The sequence below is a fragment of the Symphalangus syndactylus genome, chromosome 22 (assembly GCF_028878055.3).
Source record: "Symphalangus syndactylus isolate Jambi chromosome 22, NHGRI_mSymSyn1-v2.1_pri, whole genome shotgun sequence".
Classification (NCBI taxonomy): domain Eukaryota; kingdom Metazoa; phylum Chordata; class Mammalia; order Primates; family Hylobatidae; genus Symphalangus; species Symphalangus syndactylus.
Window position 1 is genome coordinate 18,562,508 of NC_072444.2, and position 14,121 is coordinate 18,576,628.

Genomic DNA, 14,121 nt, shown 5'->3' on the forward strand with positions numbered 1-14,121 from the left:
AACAACTGTAATAGCTAATAGTTTTTCTTTAATAATCAGTTACATAATACAAATAACACCCAAAAGGGGAAGATCCACCACCTTAGAGATCCACAGTATTGGCAGAGAAATTCTGCCTATGAGATCTCAAGGCACCCAGAACTCAACAAGGCTGTTCTTCACCTCCAGGTGGAGCATGTCTTTCAAATGAGCTTCATTTTCAGCTCAGTTAACTAAGCTGCAAATTATCTTCTCAAACACACACACACACACTGAGCAGGATGCCAATGGAAAACCAGACAAATGCCTGCTTTCTCACTTGGCTTCAGAAGACACAAAGCATGGTTACTGTGGGATGTAGGATAAATTTCTAAGTCTGCCAAATTAAATTGTATTTTTATACTACATCCTCAAGGACCCTTCCTTGGAAATGAATGTTTCACAAAATGTCGCTGGCCTCAAGAGCAGTTTCCATGGACTAGGCAGTTACCATAGGTTGAGCTAAGCGCAGAGCATACTTTTTTGTCACACCAGATGTGTCAGGCAGAGACAGGAAGTATTATCTGCTCCATGTCACTGATGAGGGAAGGTGAAGGTCTCTAAGTGGTAAAGCGAGGTTTATCTCTAAAACCATGTTCTTTTTTTTTTTTTTTTTTGGAGATAGAGTCTCACTCCATCACCCAGACCGGAGTGCAGTTGCGCAATCTCAGCTCACTGCAACCTCCACCTCCAGGATTCAAGCAATTCTTGTGCCTCAGCCTCCCGAGTAGCTAGGATTACAGGCATGTGCCACCACGCCTGGCTAATTTTTTTTATTTTTAGTAGAGATGGGGTTTCACAATGTTGGCCAGGCTGGTCTCGAACCTCTGGCCTCAAGTGATCTACCCGCCTCCCAAAGTGCCATGGCGCCCGGCCTCTAAAACCACATTCTTAACCACCATGCTCAACAAAGTCATAGACAACTTCTTAATTCCTAAGTTAAATGAAACAAACAAAAAAAAAAACCTACCTGAGCTACATGAAAAATACTAACTGTAGCACAATTCTAATAATGGAAAAATCAGGAAAAAAATCTAAATGTTCAAATCGAGGGGTGTACCTAGCCATATATATAGATAAGTAACATATATTCCTTATAATGCTGTTTTTTAATGCTATTTTTTTTAGCTTATTTTTCATCTTGGTGTCAGTTTTTCAGTCCTCAGAGCCACAAAAATGAGTTAACATTCCATAGGAACCTGGTCTTTCCCTTCCACCCTAATCCTTCCTTCTCAGCTCTAAGTAAGGTAACTGACTCTCTAAGAAGTCAAACTGCACCACAGTCCATCTAGCAGCAGAACTCTGGCTGAGTCCTCCCTTCCTCCACTCTTCTTTCATACTGGCATTTCTGAGGGTTCAGCCTCAGCCTTCAGCTATCTTGCTGGTCTTACTGTTTCTCATTACTTCAAAAATTGCCCCAATTTAATTCCTGAATTTCAGACTCACATTCCCAACTATTTTCTAGACACTGGCACCCCAAAACTTCATCATAGTGAAACTGAAACCTTAGACCGAGCACAGAGGCTCACACTTACAGTTCCAGCTATACGGGAGACTGAGGTGGGAAGATCACTTGGGCCAGGAGTTCGAGCAGCTGGGCAACATAGCGAGACGGAAGGAAGGAAGGAAGGAAAGAAGGAAGGAAGGAAGGAAGGAAGGAAGGAAGGAAGGAAGGGACCAGCCGGGCATGATGGCACACACACATAGTCCCAAAAGGCTGAGGGCAAGAGTACTGCTTGAGCCCAGAGTTCAAGACCAGCCTGGAAGATATAGTAACATCCCCACCTCTAAAAAAAAACAAATAAAACAAAACCCAATCTCTCTTACCCCCAAAACCAACTCTCCTTCCTGACTTTCCTGTCTCTATTAATGACAATAGCATCCTTCTAGTTTCATTTGAATTTCAAACTCAGGCAATATCCAAGACTCCTTCCTTTCCATGCTCTTCGCCCCATTCAAATAATGGCCCATGATCTCTGCAAAATGTCCTATGCCGTATCTCCCTCCTTTTTCATGATCCCACACTAACTCAAGTTATCTTTATTTCTTCAGTGTCTATAATAGTACCTGGCACATAGTAGGTGCTCAATGAATATGTATTGAACAAATGAACCAAGAGACTGCAATAATAATATTAAACAATAATACAAGTATAAAGAGAGCTAACATTTAGCAGGTACTAGTACTAGGTACCAAGCACTATTTTTGCTTTACTTTTCTTGTGTGGTGAAGTATCATAACATAAAATTTACCATTTCAACCATTTTTACATGAACAGTTCTGTGGCATTAAGCACATACACATTATTTTGCAACCCTTACTACCATCCACGTCCAGAACTTTTTCGTCTCTCCAAACTGAAACACTGTACCCACTAAACACCAAGTCCCCACTTTCCCACCTCCCTGCCCCACGCAACCACCATTCTACTTTCTGTCTCTATGAATCTGACTACCTAAGTACCTCAGAAGTGGAACCATACAGGGTTGTATTTGTGTTTCTGTGACTGACTAATTTAGCATCATGTCTTTATGGTTCATCCATCTTGTAGCATGTGTCACACTTTCCTTCCTTCTGAAGGCTGTATAACATTCATTGTATGGATGGATGTTTTGTTTATCCATTCAAATGTCAATGGACACCCGGGTTGCTTCCGTCTTCTGGCTACTGGGAATAATACTGCTATGAACATGCGTGGATAAACACCTGTTCAAGCCCCTGCTTTCATTTCTTCTGGGGTATATAAGTAGAATTGCTGGATCATATAGTAATTCTATTTTTTTTTGGCAGATGGGGATCTTGCTATGTTGCCCAGGCTAAAGTACAGTGGCTATTTGCAGGTGCAATCACAGCATACTACAGCCTCAAACTCCTGAGCTCAAGTGATCCTCTCGCCTCGCCTCCTGAGTAGCTGAGACTACAGGCACGTGCCACCATATAGTAATTCTATATGTAATTTTTTGCAGAATTGACATACTATTTTCCACAGCTACTGTATCATTTTACGTTCCCACCAGCAATGCATCAAGAATTCCACTTTCTCCACATCCTCACCAACACTTACTTTCCATTTAATAATAGCCACCCTAATGGGTGTAAGTGAAGTGGTATCTCATTGTGGTTTTGAGTCACAAACATAATGGAATATCATACAGTAGTCCAAACAATAACTATAGAAATATATAACAATATAGATGAATCTTGGCAATACAGTACTATATCATACTACATGAAAAGAGAGCTTGAAAACATTACATAGAGCATGATGTCATTTGCTATAAAACTACAAGCAATTATTAAAACTTTTTTTAAATTTAAGGAATATAGATTATATACGTACATACACATACATATACATATATGACTAAGGAGATGAGGAACTTGAGATTTAGGATTCAAGACATCAGCTATTTCATGGGGAGAGAGAACCATAAGATTGGAAGTTCACAGTCAATGTCCTAGATTTTGTTTTGGTGGTGGGTTTGCAAGTACAAGTGTATATGAGAGCATCTATCTCCTATAATTTGATTATTTTAAAATACACATTTTAATTTGTCTTTCTTCAATTACTAAAGATGTTGAATACTTTTCCTATGTTTATTGACCACTTATATTTCTTTTCATATAAACTGCCTGCTTGTGTATTTGTCCACTTTTCTGCTAGCATAATCATCAGGAGTTTCTGTTTGTTTTTGTGGGTTTTCCTTTTCTTTAAGCTTACTGACTTAAGATAAAGGACGTATTTTTTTTTCTGGAAATGACCCTAAATATAAGGCACAGGGACATACTAGAATCACCTCTCAATGCTCTTTCCAGGGAGAGGATTTAATGACAAACTGTTCCTCAACAATTGGAGCTACAGGCCGGGAGCAGTGGCTCACGCCTGTAATCCCAGCACTTTGGGAGGCCAAGGCGGGCAGATCACTTGAGGTCAGGAGTTCGAGACCAGCCTGGCCAACATGGTGAAACCCTGTCTCTACTAAAAATACAAAAATTAGCCAGCCATGGTGACACGCACCTGTAATCCCAGCTACTCAGGAGGCTGAGGCAGGAGAATCGCTTGAACCTGGGAGGTGGAGGTTGCAGTGAGCCAAGATCGTCTCACTGCACTCCAGCCTGGGTAACAGAGCAAGACTCCATCTCAAAAAAACAAACAAACAATTGGAGCTGCAGCCTATGGAAGCTGGTGTCATGAGCTCTTGCCTAGATGGCCACAGCACACACAAACCTGCAGGTTAGGTGACTGAAGGTCAGAGGTTACCAGTGAGTGGTTGAAATGATAGAGAGCTGCAGCAAACTCTTCATCTGATGAACCTTGAAGACAAGTAGAAAAGTCAATTATTTAAGCAGCTATTGCATGCACCACACCTCCCTGCCAACAGCCAAACTCCATGAGAAAAAAAATCCACCAGGCACATATCTTGTCTACTGACCCTTGAGTCCATCTTTGTCCACCTCCTTGATGATACTGGCTAGGGTGGCCATATGGTGTTCTGAAAGAGATACACTCAGATAGTTTCGGATAAAATTGTTCCGAGAGTTCAACATGGAAGAGGTGATGAAGTTCAAAATGTTGGAAGCCAGACCTAAGAACTGAAAGGAACACACAAAAAAAGCTCTTATCAGGGTCATAAGCCCAGTGCTCCTATAAACTCTGATTACAAATAGAAAATAAAATATTGCTCATAGGTCTCATGCAATGAACACAATGAATGAAAGAATCAGATTTTAAATCACTTACAGTGGGCCTGAGTTTCATTATAAGAGTCTCTCTTTCTCATGTAATTCTACTTACACAAAATGGCATTCCAGTTTAATATAACAGATGTTACAAAACAGTGTATGAAAACAGGATTTCTAAATAGACTGACCCATTTCTTTTGTTCTCCTAAGGTCCTTTGTCTGGCTCCAATTCATTACTGATATATTCAATCCTGAAGCCTATATTAATGATTATTACACATATATAGAATTCCTAGCTCTTAACTTCTCTACTAAAATTAAATTGAATTATTGTATAAATGTTTTTTGTCCACATCCTTGACTGTAAGCTATATATATGAAGGCAAGAACTGTATCTGACTCACTCTCATCATCAGAACGGGGACTGACACTTACTGGATAATCAATACTAGTCGAACCAACAGTTCAACCATAGCAAGCACTTATGATATATCAGACCTATGCTAAGCACTTTACAAATAGTCTCTCTTTAAGATGTCACAACACCTTTAGATGCAGGTACAATCACTGTCATATGATAGGAGACAAAACTAAGGCTAGAAAAAATTCAGATTCTTGCCCAAAGTCACAAAGCCATTAAGTGACTCTAAAGGCCAGTAGAGAAACAGGAACAGTCACACAAGTTATTTAATGACACATAATCAAGACATATAAGTCCTAAGCAAAAATATCTTTAAACACTACAGTTATCCAAGCCACAAAATGTTTGAGTTTAAATGACCTGCTTCTCATACCCCTAGCTCCCCATATCCACTTCCCCTAAACCTTAGAAACCTACTCTTACCAACTCAGGATCTTTGCGACTCGCCAGAATGTTGCCCTTCTCACCAGGGGCCTGCTTACTGGGGCTTTTAACCCGAGGAGAGCTTTCCAGTGGAGGAGGTGGGGGAGGAGGCGGAGGTGCTGCTTTCTCTTTACTGGGAGAAATAGTCTCCTCAAACCATTGCCCCAAAATAGGCTCACTGTCATCATCTGAATAGAGAAAGATAAAGTAACGAAAATAAATATTTTTTAAAAGTGTTTTTGGTGCATCTGCTTCCTAAAAGTGCTTAAGTCAAAAGGAACACAAGGATATCCCGATTGTGATGGTGGTTACAAGGTTGCATTTGTGTATCAAAACTCATCTAAATGCATACACAAAATAAGAGCAAAACTGATCATCAATAACTGATTCAAATGTTTGGATAGATTCAACCCGTTAAGAATTTCTCACATTATTGCATGTAAATTATACTCAAATAAAACTGATTTATTTTTTCTTTCTTTTTTTTTTTTTTTTTTTTGAGAGGGAGTCTCGCTCTGTCACCCAGGCTGGAGTGCAGTGGTGCAATATTGGCTCACGGCAACCTCCACCTCCCGGGTTCAAGCAATTCTCCTGCCTCAGCCTCCCGAGTAGCTGGGACTACAGGCTACAGGCATGTGCCACCATGCCCGGCTAATTTTTGTATTTTTAGTAGAGACGGGGTTTCACCATATTGGCCAGGCTGGTCTCGAACTCCTGACCTTGTGATCTGCCCACCTCAGCCTCCCAAAGTGCTGGGATTACAGGTGTGAGCCACTGCACCCAGCCGATTTTTCTTTAAGGAGCCCAACAAAGAAAGAAAAACAACTTCACATTATTTTACTCGTAACAAGCCAAACATTTTCAAGAGCAAATTTATACTTGCCTTATCAACCATAAATCACAGGATGGTAAGAATCACGCCTCCCTCCGTATTTCACATTGTTCCCACAAATCTGATTATGAAATAATCTGAGGTACTTACCTTATTCACTCTCTCATCAAACTAAGGCAGGAGGGCATGCCAGTGTGTTCACTGCAACACGATTAGGTTTCTCTACTCAAGCTTCCCTAAACTATGACTATGATAACATCCAAACCGAACACCTCACATGTGACCTACTGAGTTTCACTGAAAAAGTTTAGAGCAGAGGTCACAAAATCAGTCAACACAGGAAGAAATATGGAACAATTGAGATGTTTTCTGATTTTGGAGGGAAAGGAATGAAAAGTAAACCAGGCTTGGCTGAAAGTTGTTTCCATCATTCATTCATCAACAGCTCAACTTGCTCTTAAATAACATGTCATCTTTGAATGCACATAAAACCAAGGTCCAGGCTAAGCAGATGAAAACAAAATGGAAACTTTGGTTTGTTCAGGAAACTACAGGAATCTGCTGAGAACACTCCTGTCGTACTCTATAGCTTATCTCTGGGAGACAGAAAAGAGCGGCCTCTACCTTGGCTGCTGTCCTCCTCCGTGCTACTGAAATCATCCTCGTAGTAAGTATTGGAGTCGGTGGAGGCACTGGCATCGCTGCTCATGGAGCCCTTCCTTTGCCGCTGCAGGACACATGCCTAGGAAAATGACAATTACAAAACCGGAGCCATCCTATTTAATCTCACTCGCCACATGAAAACTTTCTCCATTTCTCTTTATTTTTTCCTAAATCCAAGAGTATGCCTCTTAATAGCTCCCTTAATTAAGGACTTTCATCACTTTGTCCTACAAAAACACTACCAACCAGAGACGTGGACAAGAATTGAAAAAAGGTGTATTTCCATAGCGTCCTCTATGCTTCTGCTTCAGTATGCCAATCATCACAAATCACCAAACAGCCACGTGTATCACAAAACTGATAATCAATAACTGACTCAAATGTTTGGATAGATTCAACCCGTTAAGAATTTCTCACTTCAACACCATTACCACAACTTTGGGTCTATAAAGGTCATGGTATATAGTCAGTCTTACTCATTTCAAGAAGGTTTTATATATATATATATAAAATACATATAAAATATATATATTATATATATAAAATTATGAGACATTCTTCTAAATTATCAATGGCTTGACTCCCACCCACCTTTCTGTAGGAAGTTGAAAGTAACGTCAAGAGCAGGTTCATCAGCGGGACAGAGTCAATCAGCCGTTGAATCCTCTGTATGGAGGTGCTCTGGGCCATAATGCTCAGGGCTGCAGGGGGGCCATCTGTCTCCCAACCCTGAAAGCAATGATATCAAAGGGCAATTAATGATACTACTCAGCCAGAAAAAAACAACTTGAGTTGATGGATCAAGCTTGCTTGGCCAGAAGTGGATCCCGCAATCAATATGCTGATTACCATGGGGATAACCTCCTCACCTTGTGAAGGGCCTCCACTTGCAGGTCTTGAAAGAGAGACGTTAGCAATTTAATGGCATGGTTTGCCAATATTACTGAGAGTACCCCAAATCCCTGATGCCTACAAAAAGAAAAAGGAAAACACAAACCTTAAAATAATTAACGATAAATTACAACCTCTGAAACAGTGGATCTTGCCATTTTGGGGTCTTAGACCTCTTTCAGACTCTGTGGACCTTTCTCCAGAAAAAAAAAAATTGTACATACATACATCTGCATATAATTTCTGAAGTTCACAATCTCCTTGAACCCCATCCACAAATGGCCTAAGGATCTGCAGGCTTCAGGTTAAGAACTCCTGGACTAGGTTGGGCACAGTGGCTCACACCTTAAATCCCAACACTTTTGAGAGGCCAAGATGAGAGGATCACTTGTGCCCAAGAATTTGAGACCAGCCTGGGCAACCTAGAGAGGGAGACCCTGTATCTACAAAAAAATTAAAAAGTTACCCAGGCGCAGTGGCATGTACCTATGGTCCCAGCTACTTGGGAGGCTGAGGTGCGCCACTGCACTCCAGCCTGGGTGACAGAACAAGACCTTGTCTCAAAACAAAAAAATAAATAAATAAATAAAACCTCCTGGAATAGAAGAAACTCCCAAATCGAAAAATTTTTGGAATTTAAACTATCAGTTCAAAGCTAATGGGTTATGCAAAGATGCTGACTTTTAAATGTAGATTGAACTTTTAAAGAATCATTGTTTTGAAAAGAAAAAGGTTAGAATTACCAACTTCTATAAAATATCTGGAAACAAATCTAAGAGAATAAAAAGACAGGCCGGGAGCAGTGACTCATGCCTATAATCCCAGCACCTGGGGAGGCCAAGGTGGGAGGATCACTTGAACCCAGAAGTTCAAGACCAACCTGGGCAACATGGCAAGAAACTGTCTCTACAAAATATGAAAAACTTAGCCAGATGTGGTAGTGCACACCTGTGGTGCCAGCTACCCAATAGGCCAGGGTAGAAGGATCACTTGAGCCCAGGAGGTGGAGGCTGCAGTGAACTGTGTTCATACTACGGCACTCCAACCTGGGCAATAGAGTGAGGCTTTGTTTCAAAAATAAAAATAAAATAAAGAAAAGAAAATTACATTCGAGTAAAGTGTTTTCCTCCTGTCCAAAATGTCCACATAACAAAAGGTTAATATATCTGACTTGCAAGTTTATATAAATCAAAAAGAAAAAAGAACAAACACAGGCCAGATGTGGTGGCTCACATCTTTATCCCAGCACTTTGGGAGGCTGAGGCAGGAGGATTGCTTGGGGCCAAGAGTACAAAACCAGCCTGGTCAACGCAGCAAGATCCCATCTCTATAAAAAAAATTTTTTAAATTAGCTGGGCATGGTGGTGCACACCTGTAGTCCTAGCTACTCAGGAGGCTGAGGTGGGAGGATCACCAGAGCCCAGGAGTTCAAGGTTAGTGAGCTATAATCCTACCATTGCACTCTAGCCTAGGAGACAAAGTGAGACTCTATCTCTGTAAAAATAATAATAAAAAAAATTAAAAAGAAAATGACAAATACCAAAAAGAAAACCAAGGCAAAGGACATAAGGCAGTTTACAAAAGAAATACAAATGACCAATAAATAGGTGAAATGAAATACAATCACACTAGTAATCAAAGAAATACAAATACATGAAATATCATAGCATTCTCTCCTCTAAGATAAGCAAACATGAAGACTAATGATGCCCAGTGTCAAAGAGAGCATGGGGAAACGGGCATATAAGCACACAGCTGGTGTCAATGCAAATTAGTGTTACTTTTCTAAAGAGTAGTTTGACAAAACATTTCCAGTGTTTAAATATGTGAGCCCTTTGTCCCAACAATGGTACTTTTGGGAATTCATCCCAAGAGGACAATTAAGTTCCCAAAAGTTTATATTTCAGCAAGTTACCAAAGCAAAATTTATCAAAACAAGACATTTGTTACAATCTAAATAAGTGCTTAGCAATAGGGGAATTAGGCAACTGTGGTATATTTACATAGTGGAATACTGCTGGCCATTAAAAACTTAGACATTTTAATAGTGTCACTGAAAAGATGCTGCAGTATTTCATATACACTGATCCCATTTTTGTAAACTTATATATTTTTTATATGTGCAAAGAAAAATGTCTGAAGGAATGTTTACCAATTTGAGTGGTAGAATTTGGGATCATTTTTACCTTTCCTATTTATGCCCATCTGTATGGCTTGTCACTTATACAACATACATGTATTCTTTTAAAATTATGAAGAAACAACAGCCATTTTAAAAGCATAACTGCTACTTCTAAGGATATACTTCTTGGCATTCTTTCATTTCCCTTTACAATGCCAAGAATGAAAATGGCCACTCATAAAATCGCAAACTACCGTTTGCTCTGGAACACTCTTACCTCCTTACTTTGCCTAGTATCTATCACCTTACCATGTCAATACCGGTTTCAGATTTCAGCTTAATTAGCACTTCCTTGGGGAAGCCTGCTCTGATGTCCCTGGCCAGGTCAAATGCCCCTGTTCTAATACTCTCTAGATACAATTTGACATTGCCAGGCAGACTGGCTCATGCCTGTAATCCCAGAACTTTGGGATGCTCAGGCAGGCAGATCACTTGAGGCCAGGAGTTCAATACTAGCCTAGCCAACATGGTGAAACCCCATCTCTATTAAAAATACAAAAACAAACAAAAAAATCAGCTGGGCATGGTGGTGCACACCTGTAATCCTAGCTACTTGGTGGCTGAGGCACAAGAATTGCTTGAACCTGGGAAGCAGAGGTTGCAGTGAGTTGAGATTGCACCACTACACTCCAGCCTGGGCAACAGAGAAAGACTCTGCCTCAAACAAACAAACAAAAAAAAGATATATTTGTATGGATATCTACTTCATGTCAATTGAGAATATGTCCATTTTTATGTTCATCACAGCACTCCAGAACTAACACAGAGCCTGGGACACAGAAGATGCTCAGAGGGTAATTTGTTAACACAGTCCAGGCTGTGATCTCTTCCTGAAACTCTGGACTCACATATCCAGCTGCCCACTCAACATCTCACATAGAGGTCTGACAGTCATCCTACACTCAGCATGGCCAATATTACGTTTTTATTTCTTCCCCTTCCTCCCACTCAACCCACTCCTAAACAAGCATTCCCGGTATCAGTAAATTATACAACCCAGTGGCCTCAAGCCAAAAAATTGTGATGTCATCTTTTTCACACCCAACATGCAAGCCATCAGTAAATCCTGCCAGCTGTACCTTCCAAATATATTTGAATTTGACCTCTTTTCTCTGCCTTTGCCACACCACCCTATCCAATTCTACCCCAAATACTTACATAGCTCTGTCACCTCACATATGGTCTCTACATCATGTCTTTGGAGCCCTTTCTGGATCATCCAAAATAACTAAAATAATAGCCCTGGGCTGGACACAGTGGCTCACACCTGTAATCCCAGCACTCTAGGAGGCTGAGGTGGGCGGATCGCTTGAGGTCAAGAGTTCGAGACCCTGCCTGGCCAACATGGTGAAACCCCATCTCTACTAAAAATACAAAAATCAGCTGGGTGTAGTGGCATGCACCTGTAATCCCAACTACTTGGGAGGCTGAGGCATGAGACTTGCTTCAACCCACGAAGTGGAGGTTACAGTGAGCCATAATCACACCACTGCACTCCAGCCTGGGCAACAGAGGGAGACTCTGTCTCAAAAAAATAAATAAATAAATAAAATATAATAATAAAAGCCCCTATGACTCTCCAGCCCCTCGCTCTGACATCTTTTTCTTCACAACATTTATATATGATTATCTATAATCTACTCGTTAGTAGATTTGTTCACTGTTTCTCCAGATATAAAATAAACTCCATAAAGGCAAGGACATCACTTTGCTTAGTGCTATATCCTCAATGCCTAGAATAGGGCCTAGTATATAATAGGGATTGAATGAAAAAATCCAGAAACACATGGGCTTAGAAAATGAAACCTGGGCCGGGCGCGGTGGCTCACGCTTGTAATCCCAGTACTTTGGGAGGCCGAGGCGGGCGGATCATGAGGTCAGGAGATCGAGACCACAGTGAAACCCCGTCTCTACTAAAAATACAAAAAAAAAAAATTAGCCGGGCGTGGTGGCGGGCGCCTGTAGTCCCAGCTACTCGGAGAGGCTGAGGCAGGAGAATGGCGTGAACCCAGGAGGCGGAGCTTGCAGTGAGCCGAGATTGCGCCACTGCACTCCAGCCTGGGCGACAGAGCGAGACTCCGTCTCAAAAAAAAAAAAGAAAATGAAACCTGAACAGTACATTGGTCATATCTCTTCTTTCAGAGTTCATCAAAACAATGGCAAATATTACAGGAAGCAAACCAGGAGGCCCTGACAATATTCTCATCTTACAGGTTATACGTGCAAGTACTCAACTCCAAGTCAAACAAGCCCGCTTTACAAGACAGAAACATGTTTTTCTGATTTGAACTTCAAAAAATTCCTGAAATACACATTGCACAGATATTTTTCCCCTTTGATAGATGAGGAAATAGGATCAAAGAGAATGAGTGACTTATCTAAAAATCACAAAGCTATGTTGTGGAGATAACAGGTCATGATCATTATCTTAGTTGTTAAATTCAAACCAGGTAGGAAGGCAAATTTTCCTATTGATATGAAGTCATACTAGCTCCCTGTCAATATAAAATGTTAGGGAAATAAAACAAAAAGTAAGTTACAATCAAGTAGACACATACCCTTTTCCAGGCCCCAGTTTAGGGGAGCCCACTCCCTCTTTAGTACGAGAAAGGATGTCTCTGACTCGGAGGGCAGCCAGCGGGTCCTTCTCTTTCCCCTTATCAGCCAACGCAGTAGGACTGAGATTCAGTATGAGGAAAAGGCTGTTTAACAAGCACCAAGCACCCAGCAATTGGAAATTCTGATAGTGCTGTTGTGAAAGGCACAAAATAAAAAACATAATCATAGAGATATTCACATCTCAGAGAGGACAAGATAGGAAGTATGCAGCAGAGACAGATACACTTCTTACCTCACCACCAGCCCGGCGAGAACTGCTGATTGCTTGTCCAATCATGTCATAGATTTCAAGCTGTACAATATCAAACAGACACAAAAATCTGAACAAGCTGACAGATTTCATTATAAATGCTAAATCCTACCCAAACAATTTAACTTGAAGAGTTCAATATCCTCTTTTCAATGACACATTCCATTGTACTTTCCTTGACCTTCAATGGAGCTGACTCCCTCTTTTCATTTGGATCAAATGTCACCTTCTCAGAAGCCATCCCTCCTCCGAATCAAAAGCAGCATGCCCAGCTCCACGTCAGATCACTTTTTTTTTTTTTAAGACGGATTTTCACGCTTATTGTCCAGGCTGGAGTGCGATGGCGTGATCTCAGCTCACTGCAACCTCCACCTCCCAGGCTCAAGCAATTCTTCTGCCTCAGCCTCCAGAGTAGCGGGGATTACAGGCTTGCGCCACCACACCCAGCTAATTTTTGTATTTTCAGTAGAGACAGGGTTTCACCATGCTGGCCAGGCTGGTTTTGAACTCCTAACCTCAGGTGATCCACCCACCTCCCAAAGTACTGGGATTATAGGTGTGAGTCACCACGCCCAGCCTAGATTACTATCAATCACAATGTATTGTTTCAGTGCACTTAATCACTATCGGAAATTTTCCTGTTTACTAAATTCCCCTAAAAGTACACTGACACACAGTAGGCCCTCAAATGTATTTCCTGAATTAATGGCTAATCTTTCAAGTGTGTTCTACAGAGATAGGGAAACAGCAATATACCACATCAACCACTATACCAAATCAACAAGCTGGATGCCTACCTCTTAGACCTACTAATACCCAGGGAAAGTAGTACGGAGAATACTCTAAGTTCTTTCTTCTATCATGGAAGAAAGTGGAACTGGCCATACTCCCTCATTTGAACAATCAAGGTTCCCTTATCCCCAGATCTTTGGCTTACACATTTCTGGACAATTGTAGCTGCGTCACTTTCATAGTCATCTTCTTTGGAGCTCGTGGACCCTGTCCGCACTTGCTGGGCACTACCCACATGCAGGATGGCCATGCAGGTTGCCACACTCACACCTGAAAAAGAAGATGCACAGGTCTCAGCCATGGAGTGCACCCAAGAATCCACCAAAGCTGAAACACAAAAGCACACC

The 14,121-nt window shown here is 41.1% G+C and overlaps 1 protein-coding gene across 4 annotated transcripts in view; it reads right to left on the bottom strand.

The window, feature by feature from the left end:
* Positions 1–14,121, bottom strand: part of UBR4 (ubiquitin protein ligase E3 component n-recognin 4) — a 145,206-nt gene that overhangs the window by 110,876 nt on the left and 20,209 nt on the right. For all 4 annotated transcript variants that reach the window (XM_063631682.1, XM_055262263.2, XM_063631681.1 and 1 more), the window contains exons 9-17: positions 13,920–14,044; positions 12,965–13,024; positions 12,672–12,862; positions 7,910–8,009; positions 7,632–7,769; positions 7,002–7,119; positions 5,546–5,733; positions 4,452–4,611; positions 4,247–4,332 (exon numbers count right to left, since the gene is read on the bottom strand). In XM_063631682.1, the coding sequence (XP_063487752.1) occupies positions 4,247–4,332; positions 4,452–4,611; positions 5,546–5,733; positions 7,002–7,119; positions 7,632–7,769; positions 7,910–8,009; positions 12,672–12,862; positions 12,965–13,024; positions 13,920–14,044 (1,166 nt within the window). The remainder of the gene's footprint in view (positions 1–4,246; positions 4,333–4,451; positions 4,612–5,545; positions 5,734–7,001; positions 7,120–7,631; positions 7,770–7,909; positions 8,010–12,671; positions 12,863–12,964; positions 13,025–13,919; positions 14,045–14,121) is intronic.